Here is a 19,372-nt window from a genome sequence, read left to right as displayed (position 1 = left end):
AGACACCTGTGCTCTGCACTGACTGCAGTTGGCACTTCCCATAGGGCCCTGAGCACCCCGTTCCCAGAACTTTCTATCTGGCCAAGGATTTGAGTAGTGAATGGCCTGTGCCCCTCACGGGGGCCATCATTTCTGCTTCTCAGCTTTGGCTTTGGTGTTCTCAGCCAAGGGCACCATCTGTGAACACTCCCTGATGACTTTGACAGCAGCCCCATTTGGACCCTTGAAATATACCAGTTCTACACCGCTTTGCTCCCAGAACCCTGGGGGGGAGGGGTTTTCGGAGAGGTGGGTGGTCTCTCTCCTCCTACCTGGAAGGTAGACTGTTCAAAGACAGCCCTGTTCTCCTGGCTTTGAGAATCAGGGGTTCTGCTACATCCTATGGACCACCCCCATTAGACTCCTGAGAGTCTGCCAAGAATGTTGGACAATTTTCAGTGATGCTACCAGCTCTTCATTGTTTGGGGTCATGCCAAGAAGAAAAGCACAGTGATGTTTATTTCATTGGGTGCAGTAGAAACTGAGCGAAAGCAGTACTTGCTACACTATAGCCAGGAGCTTGAGTGACCCAGTTTGGTCTCATTAGGGCTTCTTGAAAAGTGATCCATGCCCTTGAGCTTCGTAGCCTTTGTGAACTGTTAGATGTTGCCATGGAGGACAGACATGTGGGATGATGCCCACTGCTTATAGGACAACATTCCAGAGGGACGGCTGGAGATGGGGAGCTACAGTACTTGGGGCTTTTTCTTGTCCACTGTTTCTGGACCTCCCTCCTCCTCCCCCTCCTCTTCCTCCTCCTCTTCTTCCTCTTCCCCCCTCTCCTCCATCACCTTCTTCTTTTTCAGAGCCACCCACTACCAGGAGCCTTTTAAGACACTGGTTTCCCTAGTTGCCTTACCCTATGAAATTTTAATAGCACAGAAATATTGTACATCTGTTTATGTACCGTGGCCCGAGGAGAACCACAGACCGTTGTAATATCTAAGATTGTTTGTCTCCCAGGAACCCATTTTCACCTCATTGAGGGTGATACTATTTCTATAGAGAATGCATATTCTAGTCTGAGATGTTTTGTCCACCTAGCCGCAGATGAGCGAGGGTGATTTGGGGTGAGTCGAGGGTCAGTGCAGGTGTTTAACAAGCGTGCATCTGTCTGAGACTTGGAGCCACGTGGAGCTGGCTCAGTGCGAATGCCAGGAAGCCTGGGCCCTCCTCCCTTTCCTACAGCTTCCAATTTCCCACTTTCACGAATACTGGATGACTATTGTGGGGCAAATGTATTGGTCTGCATTTAAGATAGTTTCCTTGCCTTGTATTTTTCTTAAAAAAGCGAAGTTATTAGGTCAAAAGAAATCAGCATATTAAAGAATCTTCAGTACTGTCAGTCAGTATCCGGGATGAGTGTACCCGGAAGGCATACGAGAGCCTATCTCTTCTCTGTATCTCTACCATCATTGAGCAGTATTCTTTCTGGAAGTATTTGCTAATTTGAGATGCAAGATGGTGCCTCACTGTTGCTTGATTAACCTTCTCATGATGACCAGTGAGGGTGGAATTTAATTAATTAATTAATTTTGAGGGTGGAATTTTAGATGCCTCTATCCTGTTGAATGGTGAGGGGCAACCCAGTGTCCTCCAGTAGCCCAGTGACTGCCCCACCCATTTGGTGCTAAATCTTTCCTTTCCCACTGACTTGTCACTCCTCCCTTACCCCCTTGGGTTGTCTTTTTTTTTTTTAATCTACACTGCAATGTGTTTCTGGACTTCTTTTTCTGAATTATTGGCATCTTGATGATGACATCTGCTCAGCTTTTTGAAATAGGTTTTGAACGAGGGCTCTTTGGAGGCGGTTGCGCTCTGGGAGTGGATTGATGTGTGTGTACTTTGGACTTGTGTGCAGACACCTGGGCCGTCCGCACCAGCTGGGCTAACATGTGGTGAGCTCTTGGTGGAGACGCCCTCTGGGTGCAGAATGCCACGCTGATGAGTCACTGAGGCTCGGACAGTACCCTGAAGGTCTGTTTTTTGTCTGAGTTGTCTCAAGTTCACCTTTTGGTCAGTGTCAGATCTAGCATGAAAGATGCGGAACTGAGCAAAGAAAAAACAAGAGAGAGGTATCATTCATTCATTCTGTAAGTCATACTGAGTGCCCGCCATTGTATGGAATATATACAAGGACGTTTCAGCCTGGGTCCCGGACCTTGCAGAGCTCACAGGGCAGGTGGGAAATAGGCATGCAGATCAGCGACCTGAGATACAGGCTGATAAGTTCTATGATAGATGTACGTGAGGGTAGATGGAGAGACAACTCTGTCTAGTGAAGTGAAGGTCAGAAAGAAAAACAAAAGGGGAACATGATATATAAGTTCCATCTCAGAGAACGAGATGATGTTCCTCAGGCAGTGAAGTCAGGGAAGGCATCCTGGATGCAGGGAACAGCATGTACAGAGGCATGACGTTCAGAAAAAGCATGGCATTTTGTGCAGCGGTGGGGAGCAAAAGGCAGCGAAAGGGATAGTGGGACTTGAATGCCATCCTGAAGTGGTTTCCTTATTTTTGGTCAAAGATGCCATTACGTATATAAAACATCATCAGTTATGCTTTGGGGGGGGGTAAACCACTGTATGGGAGACAGTGTGGAGGTGAGAGTGTGAGAGTAGACAGCCACTCTGCTAGTAATGTGGTCATCATAAATAGATACAGTAATTCTTGAGAACATTTTCCCACCACAGTCTTTGGAAAGGGAGTAGTGATTGAATGAACAAGGAAGATAGACGAGGCACAGGTGTGGAAGAGGTGAAAGACTTGATGTCTCAATTTATGTGTGAGTGAAAGGATGAAGGAAGGGATGGGGATGAAGCTGTAATTTCCGTCATGTGGACAGTAGGCAATTTGAGGTCCAGAAGATACAGCAGGTGTGAGGGTGGCTCTTTAAGTGGGGGGGTGCTGGTTGGGCCTCTAGATATGGAAATCCTGGCAAATAATTAGGAATATGTGGTATTGGATGTACAAATATTGCCAGTTTCTTGTGTTCACCTTGGTATTTTAAGAATGTTGGACAATTTTCAGTGATGCCACCAGCTCTTCATTGATTGAGGTCATGCCAAGAAGAAAAAGCACGGTGATGTTTATTTCATTGGGTGCAGTAGGTCAATTTCAATAACATTTCAACTCACGTTTATATTTGCTCCTTCCAGGAGATGGCCAGGTGGACTTTGATGAATTCATGACAATTCTTGGCCCCAAACTGGTGTCTTCAGAAGGTCGCGATGGTTTTCTTGGAAACACAATAGATAGCATATTCTGGCAGGTGAGTACGAATTTTTTTAAAGATTAAATTTGACAGTAGACATGTGCCTGGAACTAACATTTGACTCTGAATTCTTGAGCTTGTGTTCAGCATGTGAAGATCTCTTCTGGGCTAGAGTGACATACGTTCCTTGAACCTGATGTCTAAGTAGAGGTCCATATTAGATCCTCTGATCAAAGGATCAAAACCATACTCATTTAAGCTTTGGATGAAGAAACTATCGCCCTAATTTTTCTCTGTACCAGAAACAGTTTTACATTTTGGGGAAATGATGTTCCTTCACTTCTGATTCACAAAAGCAAGAATTTGTGTTCGATGCTTCTCAACCTGCTCCTATTTCTGTCTCGTAAAATCTCTTAGGACACTTCAAATATCTATGTTCAAATGATTAAGGTGCTGTGAATCATTTTTATATTAGTTCTTTAGTCTTAATAAGTGACTATCAGTTCATGATGATGAAATTTGGGAAATGGGTTAGCAACCACTCTTTTTAAAATTTGAGTGAAATAATTTGCCAAGTTAAACTGAATTGTTGGTTATACGTGTAAAACACCACTCCCATACGGTGTGGTTTCTTTAATTTCTTGATGTGTTTTTTTTTTCTTAACCAAAGATAATTCTCTAATCTAGGTAAACATTGCAGTTGACATGTATCTCTAGTCTTACCCTGCTACCCATCTTGCATGTAACTAATAAGCACGCGGTAAGAATGCGTTATGTGCCCTGTAGTCTGTCACTGTGGGTTTCACAAAAGACATTGAAGGCATAGTCCTGGCTATTTAAGAATTTGGTTGGGGAAACACTCTTAAGAGAGAAAAACACAGAAGAGATTTTTGGTATGATAGTTACTAAACTAATCATTTGTTAGCATCCTCAGCTCCTCACCCGTTGTACACAATAGATCCTCAATAACTATTTTTTGGATAGAATGAATAGCAGTTCCAGAAAGGAGACAGATGTGATCTTGAGGGGTCAGATAAGACTTGGGGAAATGGGGGCACTTGCTTCAAACTTTGAAATATGGCAGGAAGTGACAAAGGAATGTTCCAGGCTTGTCATGATGGGTTTGAATAGAGTGGAGGCAGTGAGCACAGGTTAGTCATTGACCATGATGAAGGTATAGTTTGAAGGGAAAGACCTCAGGCCTCACTGGCAGAATGGTTTTAGGACCTGAGCAAAGAGAAGACTTGAGATGATCCCAAGGTCCCCGGATGACAAAGATAAGGTCATGGAGAAAAGAAATCTTTGTATGGCATTGAATTCTAAGTTAAGCATGTTGAGTGTAAGGTGAGGGTCAGACAACTAAGAGAGGGAGGCAAGTCCTTGCCCAGCTGTACACAGGGGTGGATCACAGATGAGAGGCCAGGCTGGAAATCCAGATTTAGTATCCATCAGAGCTGGTGGGTGAAATCATAAGCAAGGATGAGCTCATCAAGAGAAGTCGCATAAATGAAGGTGAGCGGAGAGGCAGGACCTGGTTCTGGAGGGCATCCAGGGGGCAGGGGAGAGAGAGACACCAGATTGTGTCCCCAAACTGCCTCCCGAAGCCCTGACTCTCCCCAGAGAAGGACCTCCGTGGTTCTACCTGCCATATGACAAGAATATGTCACAGCTTATGTAACCTTTCAGGTGTGATTCAACACTTGGAAGGACAGACAGGTAGAGGCCCTTGGCAGTAATAAAAAATGAATACATAGTTAAGAAGATGGGGGAACGTTGTTTCTCACCAGGCCGTGTTTCAGCCCATACAGATCCACTCTGAATGAACATTCCAGAGTTCTTTCTCTGCCTGATTTCTTTCTTCTCTGCTGTGCTTTATTCCCCACTCTGAGTGCTCTCTCTACCCTTTGCCTCTGCCTTCATGGCCCCCTGGAGCCTGGAAGAATGCTACATGCCTGCTAGGCTCTGAACATTCTTCCTGACCCCCATCCTGGAGGGCAGGGAGCTCCAGGTATTTAATCTACACCTGAAAGAGAAGATTCATGAACCTTCCAGGTTCTTCATAGTTGAACACCTACACAGCAAGGAAATATTTCTCTATCTTGACTGCCTCTAGCATAATTTGGAATGCTATTATGCTCACAAATTCTCTGTTTTTGCCTTATTAAAGACCCTCTTCCTCACCCGGGGAGACAAACAGGATGGGAAAAGCAAATAAAAGAGGAAAATTCCATTCTGAAATATTTAAATGAATGCAGAAATGCATGGACGCTGTGGGAGTGGCTTTCCTCTCCTGCGGGTCCTCATACAGCTCAGAATTTTATGACTAGCAAAGGAGAACAGAGACATCTATCAATTCTCAGTAGTCAGCTGTACCCTCCCACACTGCCCCCCTCCATCTGTCTGTTCAGAGACAGCGTGAATAAATGGTACTTAAACCATCCAGGGCATCCGGTCCTTCCTGGAAGAAAGTGCATCTTCCCAGGGCTTGAGTGATTTTTCAGGTTTAAGAGAAAGCTCTGTGTGTGTGAATGTTTGTATATGATGTGTACGTGCGTGTGTTTACTTTGCTACAGTGGTTGAAGATGATATAGAAGAAGAGAACCATGAGAGACTATGGACTCTGGGAAACAAACTGAGGGCTTCAGAGGGGAGGGGGTGGGGGAATGAGATAGGCCGGTGATGGGTATTAAGGAGGGCACATATTGCATGGTGCACTGGGTGTTATACGCAAATAATGAATCGTGGAACATTGCATCAAAAACTGGGGATGTACTGTATGGTGACTAATAAAACAAAATAAAAATTATTAAAAAAAAAAAGAAAAAGAAGAAGAGTAGCGGAATGGTGGCTTTCTGCCTCTGAATATCCAGGTGGGGGATTTGATATCAGGAGGTACTGATACTCTAGCAAGGAGAAGATTGTTTGCTTAAGACCCTCGAGCAAGGCTTCCCACTAGGGACAAAGTCCATTTCTTATAGATACAGGTAGGATAGTATTCTTGGCAGGGCGCGTGAGTGATCTCTTTGCTGCAAAATGTATTACACCATAGGTTGTGATATAAAACAACAGTAAATATGTACAATATCCTGGTTTCTGGGGGTCAGGAATCTGAAAATAGCTAGCTGAGTGGTCCCGGCTCAGGGTCATGGGGTGGCAGTCAAGATGCTGGCTGGGGCTGTGATCATTTGAAGGCTCGACTGGGGCTGGAGGAAGTGCTTCAAGGTGGCTCACCCATGTGGCTGCCAAGGTGATGTGGGCTGTTGGCAGGAGACCTCAGGACCTTGCCACACGGACCCCTTCATAGTGCTGCCCGAGTATCTTCATGACATGGCAGCTGGCTTCCTTCAAAACAAATGATGCAGGAGAACACAAGGTAGAAGCTATGGTGTTGTCTATGGCCTCCTCTTGGGAGTCAAACTCCATCATTTCTGGAATATCCTCTTGGGTACACAGCCCACCCCTATTCAGTGAGGGAAAGGAACACCTCCTGGCGAATAGCCAGAGGCAGCGGTCATCAGGGGCCATCTTGGAGACTGGCTACTGCAAAGGGTAGAGACTCCATAATTGGCTTCAGCTTCTGGCCCGACATTGGCACCACAGCCTTTGGTTTTCCCCAGCCTTATGGTTTCTTTCTACCTCAGAGGAAAACGGTGACCATGGCTGTTCTCTGTGTTCTGAGAAGTGATCCTAGCAGGCACTAGAATCATTTTGCTAATTAAATCTGTTTTCCCGTGCTCCCTCCTCACTGGCGTTCTAGCCCACAGTGCCAAGAGGAAAATAAAATCAACTGGGATTCTGCAACAGCAGCTTTTTATCAGCTGGTACTCATCCCAAAATTTACGAGTCCCTGGCTCTGTGCAGGAAATTGGTATCAGGGAAGGCGGGATGTAATTGGCTACTAACATAGTCTCCTTCCCAAGGAGGATGGTCTGAGGGCCATACCCCGGGGTATCTGCCCTCCCCGGGTACGCAGCCCTCTGGGTATGAGTCTCCAAGATTTCTTGGCAGCCAGTTCAGAGCCTCTCTCTTGTGTAGCAAATAATAACTGCTGGAAATTTGTATTCTTGCCCCTCGTTCATCACGTTTCTGTGTGTTTGCCATTACGGCAGTGATATACTTGGGGAGGAGATGGGAAATGGTGCTTAAAGTCAGCCTTAGACTTGGTATGTGTTGACAGTGGAGAGGAGGCCAGGGAAGGGCTGAAAGGGGCTACGACTCAGGACAGGATGGTTTGAATGCTTAGTGTTTTGGGCTGATCGCACCTGCAGGGAAGTGGGGTCCTCAAAGTCACTGCTGTTCTGCCATTCATTCTTGCTATGCACCACGACTCCACTTGAACCCAGGAAGGGGTGGCCTCAATACAGGAGACGCCCCCTGGTGGCAGGGGACAGAGCCCTGCTCCTGCATCACAGGCTTACCTGAGTCACTAGAGCAGCCCTTTACTTTTTTTCTCCTTGACCTCCAGCACCGTGCAGAGCTGTTCTGCAGTGAGTTTGCAGACAGCATGTAAGGCGAGGATAGTGGCAAGGATCCTGGCATATCGAGCAGCTCTTGCAGCCCCAGGGTCCGGCCAACCCTTCTGCTAAACTCTTCTCCCTCTGAAGAAAGAGAGAGATGAGTCCTGCCTTGGCTGGGAGAGCTGAGATTTTTCTGTCTTATTGGAAGTACAGGTAAAACACCTAAGGCTCCTTCATTATCAGTTTTTTTATGTATCACAACCAAACCCGATGCATCAAGACTTCACTAGTTTAGACTTTCTGTCTTGAGAAATAAAACACATAAATATTTAAGCAGATGGATCGATTCACTGGATGCCGCTGGGTGTATGGGAACGCACCCGAGGCTGGAGGTCAAGAAACAGGAAACTCACAGGGGCTCCCTGGGTTTTGGGCATGCTCCAGAGTATTGCCTGAATGTCCTGAGCCTCGCTTGTCTACACATACGCAAGCTGGTCATTGTCATAGCTCGCTTATCTCACAACTGTGTGCAATGTCCAAGGCACTGAAAGTTATCCTCACATAAACATGCGTGGGACACCCGTCCCCAGATTTGGTCCAGATCAAGGGCTGCCACGCTGACTTCTCCAACCCCAGGCCTGCTCGGATTCCTTTCCAGCTGTCCACTCCTCCCCATCTGGTGGGACAATACACAGCAGATGTGGTAAAGTACCTGCAGCTGTTCCCCAGGAATCGCTCCAGGCTTGGCCTCCATCCCTCCATCCCAAATCCTTGCTCTGGTCTCAGACCTTCCCTGGCTTTCCATTTCTGCTGTGGTCCTAAACTCCTGCTGGCTGACCTGTGCTCTGATCCAAAGACCAGTCCTTCCCAGCCCAGGTTCCAGGCTTTTGCTTGGGACATTTATGGGCTGGCCCCAGGGCCGTGGCTGAGACGAGCAGGGAGCTGTGCTTAAAATTCTTGACTCATGGGCAATTGGGAGCACTCGATGTTCCATACGCACGACATATGAAAGGAGCACTCCGCAAAGCTGCATTATGATCCAGATCTGTTATGCATAAAATACGGGAAAGAAATGTATCAAAACATGAACAGTGATTTGTCATGTGTGGTAAGATGATGAGTGATCCCATCTTTGAGTATTTTCCCCAAATCTCGACAGTGGGCATGCATTAATTCTATCATCAGAAAATGAAAATTAAGGAAAGAAAATGTAGCTCCTAGCTAGTCAAGAATCTATTAAATGTCTACAATCTTTTCATCTGTAAAACTGGAGATTACCTGGCCCATGAGGTTGACTGTTGGTAAAACTTGCAGGACAAGCAAACCAAGAAACAGAAGAAATCATAGTCAGTCATATGAGGCCTTTGTTGCATGGGGCCAAGACCTAGAAAACACCAAGATCTTTACAGTTTTAATGTTAAGAATCAATTGCATTCCAGGAGGCTGAGTCTCTCCTCACATCCAGTCTGGCACCAACAGGATCATTCTCCCCCCAATATTTTGCCAACGTGCCACTCTATCAGAATTTTGGATCCCAAACTGCTGCTCCCCAGGTCTTCGTCATCGCACAGCACCTAAATAGCTTTCAGAAGCGGTGCCCATCATGAGGGCTGTTAGATTGACAGCAAGTGCTTGAATCCCCAAAGCGATTTTACTTGTGAAATACGGAGTATGGAAAACATTAACCTCCGCCGTGGGTCTTGAAGTGTGGTTCCTGAACCGGCAGCAATATGCAAGATTCTACCCTGCACCTGGAACTTGTTAGAAATGCAAATGTCTGCCCCTCCCCCCAGAAACACTAAATCAGAAACTCGGGGTGGGGGTGGATCCAGCAGCCTGGGTTGCAATAAGCCCTTTGGGTGACTGAGGCTCGCTCCGGGTTGAAAGCCCGTGAGCCACTGAGATTTCAGGGAGCCTGGCGTGTGGGACAGGCACCTGGTCCTGCTTACTGGTCTGAGCCCGACCTTGGTAGGTGGGGGTTTTCTTTTGTTTATCCATATTTATAGGTGTACTTGGTTGTTAGTCTATAAGTTTTAACTGTTTTTAAAAGGTGGAAAAAACACATGTCCATAGGTAACTAGTTTTGGAAGTAGGAAATGCCTTTCTAAGCATTAAAGCAATGGAAGAATCATACATAAAAGCATTAAACTGGGGCGCCTGGGTGGCTCAGTCAGTTAAGCATCCAACTCTTGATTTCGGCTCAGGTCTTGATCTCAGGGTTGTGAGATCGCGTCCAGCATGGAGTTTGCTTGAGATTCTCTCTCCCTCTGCCCCTTCCCCCGCTCACTCTCTCTCTCTCAAATAAACAAGTAAAATCTTTTTTTTTTTAAGTATTAAACTATTAAACTGAAAGAATATTTCAAAAACGACAGGAAAACTATGGCAGATGACAAAATAAAGCATATGTGAAGAGCATTGCTAAAGCAATATGAAAACCTCTTAACATGACAAGAGACCGATGGAAGAAGGAACAACAGTCAGTTGGTCAGTACTTTTGATAAACATATCAAAACAGTTCCACCTCACTAGAAATCTAAGAAATGTAAATTAAAAGAGTAATTGGATAATGGTTTTCACCTATCACATTGGAAAAGAATGAAACTAGGATAATACTCAGTGCTGTCAAGAATGGGATAAAATGGACAAACTCATTGGCTACTGGTAGAAATGTAAATTGGACAATTGTCCTACAAACTATCTGGTGATACTTAGCTACAGCTTTTCAAATGCTAAACCCTATAATTAAAAATAATTCTATGTCTAAGACTCCGTCATATGAAATTAGAGATGTGGAAAAGGCACTCACAAAGATGGAATATTGTACAATTATTTAAAATAATGTTTTCAGTCTACAGTCTGTGGAGATTGAACGCACACCCTAATTACACTGCTGTTTTACATCTGTTATTTATCCACTTATATTCATAGACAAACACTGGAGAACATGCAGTAATTCTGACGATGTTAATTATTATGGGTTGGACTAAAGGTGGATGTCATTTTTTCTCGATCCTTATTTCCCTTTCCTGAAATTTCTACATGAGACTGTATGATCTGTTGTCTTATGAGTCAGTGAAGTTAACAACACCTCGAGTTAACAAAATCATATATTTTTTTTAAGATTTTATTTATTTATTGGACAGAGATAGAGACAGCCAGCGAGAGAGGGAACACAAGCAGGGGGAGTGGGAGAGAAAGCAGCAGGCTCATAGCAGAAGAGCCCGATATGGGGCTCGATCCCACAACGCCGGGATCACGCCCCGAGCCGAAGGCAGACGCTTAACCGCGGTGCCACCCAGGCGCCCCAACAAAATCATATTCTAAAACAACTGTATTCAGTGGTTAAAAAAGAAAAGTGATTGGAGTTTCTAATACACAGGGCCCCGGTTTAGTAAACAAAGCACAAAGTTGGTACGAGAAATGCCTTTATACAAGAGTATAAAAGCATATAATCAGAATTGTAGCCATCAGCTGCCAGAAAGAAAGACTCACGGAGGTCTCTGAATGACGGCCTCCCACCAGATCTCCCATGTGGCCCTCTGCCGTGGAAGGCTCGGGAAGCTCAAGGCCAGCTGTTCCCCTCCTCCCCCCGCCCCTGCATGTCAGTCATCTCGTATCCAATTAGTATGCTGAAAACTCATGCTTGAGGAGAATGTCTAAATTGAATTTATAATCAGGAAAAAAAAATTGAAAATAATTTTTAAAACCCTTTCTAAATAAGTTCATGGCTGGTTCTTGAGTCCGTGGCTGGGGTGGGCTGACAGGCAACCTCAGCCGGGAAGAGGAGAACGTCCCTGGTCATATTCTCAGGAACGTGCTGGCACCAAACACTTCGTTCTTAGATCCAAATAGAATCTTTCCAAGTTTTGTTTGTTTGTGTTCAATAAGTGTTTAAACAAACCTGTTTAACAGGTTTTGCAGGTGTACAACATAGTGAGTCCACATCTCTGTACGTTAAGTGGTGCTCACCACAAGTGTAGTGTTGGAGCTTCTCTTAATTGTAATTTGGAACCCAACGCGGGGCTTGAGCTCACGATCCTGAGATCAAGACCTGAGCTGAGATCAAGAGTCAGGTGCTCAATTGACTGAGCCACCCAGGCACTCTGAATCTTCCCAAGTTTTTTTCCTTTTTTTTTTTTTTAAATATTTTATTTGTTTATTTGAGAGAGAGAGAGTGAGAGAGCACAAGTGGGTGGGGGGAGGGAGAAGCAGACTCCCTGCTGAGAAGGGAGCCCCACGCATGGCTCGATCCCAGGACCCTGAGATCATGACCTGAGCCGAAGGTAGACACTTAACCAACTGAGCCACCCAGGCATCCCAGATCTTCCCATGTTTTAGGCAAGGTTCTGTTCTTTTATTCCATGTACTTACCCTCAGAGGTCTATATGTAATTTGAACCCTATAGGCTCTTAGGGCAATATAGAATTCTCATTCACAGTTATCTAAATGCAGAGGACAGGAGGAAAGGAAAGATGGTAGGCTGGTTCTAGCAAGGGTAGAATCTTGCATGGAAATGCACAGGAAGCAGAGAAAGGAACAAGGCAGGCGTGAAAGCTGATGTGGACCTCCTGGGCCCGGGCACACAGATGTTCAAAAACCCGCAACAAGCAGCACCAACTGCAGGGGACAGGGGTCCCTGTGCTGCAGTGTCCTGGACACACTTCTTAAAAATAAAACACTTGATCAAATTATGATTGACACGTAAAGCTGTACTTATTTAATATACACAACTCAGAGTTTGGAGGTATGTATACATTTGTGAAACCATCACCACCATCAAGATAGATAAACAAATCTATCCTCTTCCGGCATTTCCTCCCCGCTCCTTATTGGTTCTGCTGCTCTTCTGTGTGTGTGATAAGAACTTATAACATAAGATCTACCCTCTTAGCACATTTTAAGTATACCGTATTGTTAGCTATAGGCACTATACCATATGGTAGATATCCAGACCTCCATGATCTCGCACAGCTGAAACCACGTCCCCTTTGACCATGACCTACCTGCTTCCCCTGCTCCCAGCCTTGGGCAACTACATTCTACTCTACTTCTGTGAGTTTGACTCAGATATCTTACGTGAGTGAGGTCGCACAGTGTTTGCTAGGGACACCTTCTGACCACAGCTCCAGTGATCTTGTTGCCCCAAGACAGAGTTTCTGAGGTTCACGGACTCAGCAGGGGAGGTGGGCTGCGTGGGCCCTTCTCACCGAGCTCCTGCCCTTCTCTCTGCCAGACTCGGGTTGTATGTTTTTCTATTTTGATGATTCTGAATAAGATTTTAATTTTGTCATTGTGTGTTTCTAACCACTTTCTGCCAGGACTAGCGTTCGGGAATTTTGACTTTTATCTGGCTTCCTTACTGAGTTTTCTTCTAACTGATCAGGTGCTTTTCAGTTGATTTCCTTCAGTTCTGTCTGTGACTTTGGCTACAAATTACACCGGTTTTGTTTCCTTCCCTCTGACACTATTTTAGTTCCACGTATATTGACTGAAACGTGCTTATTAGTTATAAATGAGAAGGGTGAGATTTGATGTTGATATTAGGAAATTAACATATTACTTACCAACAGTTTATTTACGATGAATATGTGATAGCTTTTAGCAAATGTCCTTTGAATCTCTCATAAGATCACATGATTACTCATGTTTAACTTACTGATATGATATAATGATTAATAAGCTTCATAGTATTAAACAATTTTTACATTCCTAAGATGAACACTAGTCATCATGGTAGGTCGTTTTCTTAGTGTAATTTGAATTTGTAATGCAATTTTTAAATTTGATTTGGCACTAATTTTGATTTCTTCATCCATATTTATAAATAAAAGCGACCTGTGGTTTATACAAAACGAGAAGTGTCATTGTTAGGTTTTGAAACATAATTATCCTACCCTGATGCAATTAATTTGTCAAGTTTCTATCATTTTTTGTTATCTACAATAAATTCTATACTGTATAGACTTATTTATGACCTTAAATTTGAGTGGGCTAGTTCGTAAAACTGCTGGATCTGGGTGATACAGTTTTGGTTTTGGTTTTGGGGTCTTTTTTTGAGGCATTTCTTTGATAATAACTTTTAATTGTTCTTTAGTCTTTTTTTAAATTTTTTTAAAGATTTTTAAAATTTGAATGTGGCAGAGAGAGAGTGCACAAGCAGGGGGAGGGGCAGGCAGAGGGAGAGGGAGAAGCAGGCTCCTCGCGGAGCAAGGAGCCCGATGTGGGGGCTCAATCCCAAGACCCCGGGACCATGACCTGAACTGAAGGCAGACGCTTAACCGACTGAACCACCCAGATGCCCTCTTTAGTCTGTTTTGAAAATTTATATTATCTTCAGGAAGTTTCCAATTCCTCAGAGTTATGTAATTTAGGAGCGTGCAGTTGTACACAGAACTGTTTAAAAATTTCTTTACAAGTATCTTTTTACCATTACTACATCGTCTCTCTTATTTTTCTAATTTTCTAGTTTTATTGAGAAATAATTGACATACAGCACTGTATCAATTTAAGGCATACGTCATAATGATTTGGCTTACATAAATTGTGAATTGATTGCCAAAGTATGTTTGACATCCGTCATCCGTCATATAGATACAAAAAAAGAAAAGTATTTTTTCTCTCTCATGAGAATGCTGAGAATCTACTCTTTTAACAACTTTCAAATACCCCTACAGCAGTTAACTATGTTATTAGGTTGTACCTTATATCCCTAATACTTATTTATCTTATAACTGGAAATTTGTACCTCTTTTTAAAAATTAAAAAAAGGATTCTTGATCTGAGTATATTTGACACACAATGTTAGTTTCAGGTGTACAAGATAGTGGGCCCACAGCTCTCTATGTTATGCTGTGCTCACCCCAATGTAGGGTTAGAGCTTCTCTTAATAGTAATTTTTGTTTTTCTTATTTTTTAATTAATATATGCCTTAAAGTTATTTATTTTATTGTTTTTTTAGAAAATCTTTTATTTAATTAATAGTTTTTTCCTGTTTCCTGTTACCTCTCTTCATTTCCTTTCTGCTTTCTTTCCTGTTATTATTTATAAATTTCTGTGTTAAAGGATTATTTTATTTAGTTTTTTTATGAATGAAAGAATTTAGTTATGACTTTCCTGTTAGTATAGCTCTATCACCATGCTGAGATTTTGATGGGTAGTGTTATTATTTACCCTATGATCTATCATTATAGCTAATATCTTTTTTCACTCGATAGTTACTTCAGAGAATATTACTGAATGCTTTGTTTAATCATTTGTTATTAATTTCTCATTTGATTATTACGTTGTAGTCGTAGAATGCCACTTATGTCGTCCCTTCTTCATACTATTTATTGTGCCCGTCTAACGGGTCTCAGTATATGTTCACTTTCTGCAAATGCAGTTTGGTAATTGGGTAAACTACCTCCACAGTTTGTAGGAATAGAACTATATGCTCCCTTTCCACTAATAGTTATATTACGATCGTGAATGTCCTGGTTTATTTTATATCTACTCAGCCTGTCTTAGATTGATAGTGGTGAGTGTCTCAATTCTGTTTCTTTCATTTTTCTCTGTGGGGTGTGTGTGTGTGTGTGTGTGTGTGTGTGTGTGTGTCTTTGATACTGTCATTCATTCTTTGGTCGATGGATTGACCCATTGAACAAATGCTTATTGGAAGGCTCTTGTTGGGCCAGCGTGGATATAGTTGTAAATAATGGGTTAAGTCTCTTGCTCTCATGAAATTTATATTCTAGTGTAGGGGGTAGGGGAGAGAGAGACATTAAATACACAGATATTAATCTCAGATCATATCCAGTTCTATGACATACATAAAATAGGATACTACAACAGAGGGCAGTCAGGGTGGAGACTAGACAACTTTAAGCAGAGAGTGAAGAGAAGGTGAGGAGGAAGTGACATTTGGACTCACCCTTAAATCATGAGAAAGCTCTCACTGCACAAGCTCTGGGGACAGTGCTCGCCAGGGAGAGGTAACGGCCAGTCCTAGGGCCCCGAGATGGGACAAGCTTGACTAGAGCTGGCAAGCAAGGGAACCAGCTCTGTGGGACATCCTAGCCTTGTGTTGGGACATAGGTTCAGTGGAAAGTGGCTGAGACAGTCTAACAGTGATGCGAACACTCCCGTTAAGTCTCTGTTGCTGTGTACTGCTGTTCTGCATGGTGCTCGGGTCTGGTGCAGTACCGCTCGGGCTCCAGCTGGTTCATTGCTCTGAAGCCCCAGGTGTTGCTCTATCCCTGTGGCTTATGTCCCCATGTGCATTCCAGCCATCAGAAAGAAAGGGAAGGAAAAGGGGAGCACAAGTCTTTGAACAAGATGCGAGGATCACTTCTACTTCTGTCGCATTGGCCAGAAGTTAGTCACACGGTTGGCCAGGAGTTAGTCCTCTCGCCACACCCAGCAGCAAGGGATGTCGGGAAATGTAGTCTTTCCTCTGGACAGCCATGTTCCCAGATTTTAAAATCGAGGGCATTGTTGCTATTAAAAAAGCATGAATTGATGCTTAGGGAAGAACTTTTTGTCTCAGGTCCCAGCAAGACAAGGAGTTTGGATATAATTTTATGTAGAAATAGTACTCGTTGGAGTGTTTTAAGCAATGTAGTGGCGTGATTTCCATGCAAACAGTATCAGTGCTGCTGTGTAGAAGGAGTGCCGGGGGCTAGAATGGAAATGGGCCCTCGGGAAGTTATTTCAGGAGTTGGAGAGACATGCTGATGGCTTGCCCTAGGGTGGCCCCAGTGAGGTAGTGAGAGGGGGATAGGCACAGGTGTTGATTTGAAGGTAGAGTTATTCACTAAATCGAATTGTAGCATTTTCATTATGTATCCATTATTACCATTTACACCTACGGATAGCCTTCTTGGCCCATCCACCATTTTTGTTTTAAATGCTCCTTTTCTGATATTAATACTAACTTCATCTCATTTTCATTTTATTGTTGCTACTGGGTATATCCTTATCCATCCTTTTCCTTTAAAAAATTCTACTTTTTAGATACCTTTCTCTTTAAAAGAATCATAGTGTCCGATTGGTTTTTATAAGGTAGTGGGAGACAATTTGTCTTTTAATAGACAAATTTAATAGAATTTGTCTTTAATCCCTTGGCAATCCTTTTATAACTAGTGTTGGTTCACAGTTCAATGGTCCTATATTATTCTTTTTGATTTTAAGCGGTATCCTTTGTTTTCTTTTGCTACACTGATTGTTTTATATGCTTTATCTTTTAAATTAAATAATGTTATAATCCTTTTACTGATTTTTACTTTTATGAAATATGTAGTTAAAATGATATTTGTCTGAATATTAAAGTCAAAAGAATAACTGCTGACTTTTCCTTAACACAAAATTTGGCTTCTATTTATTCTCTGCTTTCTCTTTCTACCTGTGTTAATCTGGCATTATATATTCTGTCTGCTTAAAACTTTTATTGAACTGGTTATAGATTCACATGTGGTTTTCAGAAATATTTTAAAAAGATGGCAAGTACACTTACCCAATTTTCCCCTAAATGGTAACATTTTGCAAAGTCATAGTACAATATCATAAATGGAATTTCGATACTGATAAAACTCACCAATATTCTTTAAATATCCTCAGTTTTACTTGTATCCATGTTTGTGTGTGTACATGTTTACTGCTGTACAATTTTGTCACATGTGTAGGTTTGTGTATCTACCTGCACAATCAAGATAGTGAACAGTTCCATCACAACCCACATCCCCAGCGCCATCCCTACCTGCTGCCAACCACTGATCTGTTTTTTGCTTCCCACATTTTGTCATTGTAAAATACTTTTTGTAAATGGGATCATACAGTGTGTAACCTTCTGGGATTGACTATTTTTTACTCAGTATAATATCCTTGAGATTCATTCAAGTTGTGTGTATCAGTCATTTGCTCTTTTCTACTCTGAATACTATATCACGGTATGGAAGTACCACAGTTTATTTAATCATTTACCTGTGAGGGACATCTGGCTGTTTCAAGTTCTTGGCTATTATGAATAAATCCACTGTTAACGTTGGTGTGAAGATTTTTGGGTAAGCATAAGTTCTCATTTCTGTAGAATAAATGCCCTTGAGTGCAGTTGCTGGGTCATAAAGTAATTGTGTGTTTGGTTTTATACAACACTGATGAATGGTTTCCAGTGTGAATGCCATATTTTACATTCTTACCGGCAATGGGTGAGTAGTTCAATGTCTCCATCTCCCCACCAGCTTTAGTATTGTTATTGTTTCCATCTTAGCCATTCTGTAGATATGTAGTGATAGCCCATTGTTTAATTTGCATTCCCATGATGGCTCATCTTTTCCAGTGCTTATTTATCATCTATATGTCCCCTTCTGTTCATGTCTGTTTATGTCTTTTTTTTTAATGTTTATTATATTATGTTAGTCACCATACAGTACATCCCCGGTTTCCGATATAAAGTTCGATGGTTCATTAGTTGCGTATAACACCCAGTGCATCATGCAATATGTGCCCTCCTTACTACCCACCACCAGTCTATCCCATTCCCCCACCCCCCTCCCCTCTGAGGCCCCCAGTTTGTTTATGTCTTTTGCCCATAGTCTCAGTAGATAGTTGTTTCTGTTTGGTTGGCTTTTACTGTTGAGATTTGAGAATTCTTTATATATTCTAGGTGCTATTCCTTTGTGAGATAGGTTGATTACAAGTGTGTTCTCCCAGCACACAACTTATCTTTTCATCCTCTTTGCATGGGCTTTGGCAGAGCAAAAGATTTTAATTTTGATAAAGTCCAGTCTAGCGACTTTTCCCATTATGGATCGTGCTTTTGGTGTCAAGTCTAAGAACTCTTGGCCTAGGCCTAGATTACAAAGATTTTCCATGTTTTTTTTTTCCCTAAAAGTTACATGGTTTTAAATTTTACATATTAAGGCTATGATTTATATTGAGGAAATTTGTATATACATATAGTCATATATATAGACATATGTAGTATATTTTATTTAGACATATATATATAGAGAGAGAGAGTGAGACATATGTAATATATTTTATCTAGAATTTCTGTTGTTCGTATTGAGTGAACTCATGATCTGTCCTCAAGTTCTCTTTTTCTAACCTGTCATCTCTACTATCCCAGCCAACAACTTTTTTATTTCTGCAGCTGTATTTTTCAGTTCTGTAATTTCCATTTGGTTCTTTTCAGTAACTTCTATTTCCTCATTACGATTTTCTCATTTTTCACTTGTTTCAAGAGAACGTGGGATCGGTTGTTGAAGGATTTTTATGATGCCTTCTTTAAAATCCTTGTCAGGTAATTCCAGTGTCTGATTGACATGTGTATTGGTGTCCATTACGTGACTTTTCGCATTCAAGTTGTGATTTTCTTGGTTCTTCGGATGATAGGAGATTTCCTGTTGTATCCTGGACATTTTGCCTAACATAGTAGTAGATGCTGGGTTCTATTTAAATCTTTTATTTGTAGGGGCAGCCGCCCTGTTTAGGATCAGTGTGCCAGTCGGGGCTTACTTTTGTGGGCCATGGTTCCAAATGACAGCTTCAATTCACAGCCTTTGTGGTGATATTTCAGTCTGCTTGGTTTATCTGGTGCTGCGGGGTCTCTCACTCATGCCTCCTCCTGCTGCTTGAGGGGTGGAAAGGGTTTTCTGGGACCATGATGATGGGTGTTTCTCTGTGG

At 42.6% G+C, this 19,372-nt stretch overlaps 1 protein-coding gene across 2 annotated transcripts in view; it reads left to right on the top strand.

Moving 5' to 3' along the window:
• CALN1 (calneuron 1) overlaps nucleotides 1-19,372 on the top strand; it is a 478,779-nt gene that overhangs the window by 285,268 nt on the left and 174,139 nt on the right. For both annotated transcript variants that reach the window (XM_087868368.1, XM_045786140.2), the window contains exon 4: nucleotides 3,198-3,310. In XM_087868368.1, the coding sequence (XP_087724494.1) occupies nucleotides 3,198-3,310 (113 nt within the window). The remainder of the gene's footprint in view (nucleotides 1-3,197; nucleotides 3,311-19,372) is intronic.

This window comes from Ursus americanus, chromosome 2 (assembly GCF_024610735.1).
Source record: "Ursus americanus isolate L20-20 chromosome 2, mUrsAme1.1.p, whole genome shotgun sequence".
Taxonomy (NCBI): domain Eukaryota; kingdom Metazoa; phylum Chordata; class Mammalia; order Carnivora; family Ursidae; genus Ursus; species Ursus americanus.
Note: the sequence above shows the minus strand (reverse complement) of the source record. Positions and strands in the feature narration are given on the sequence as shown.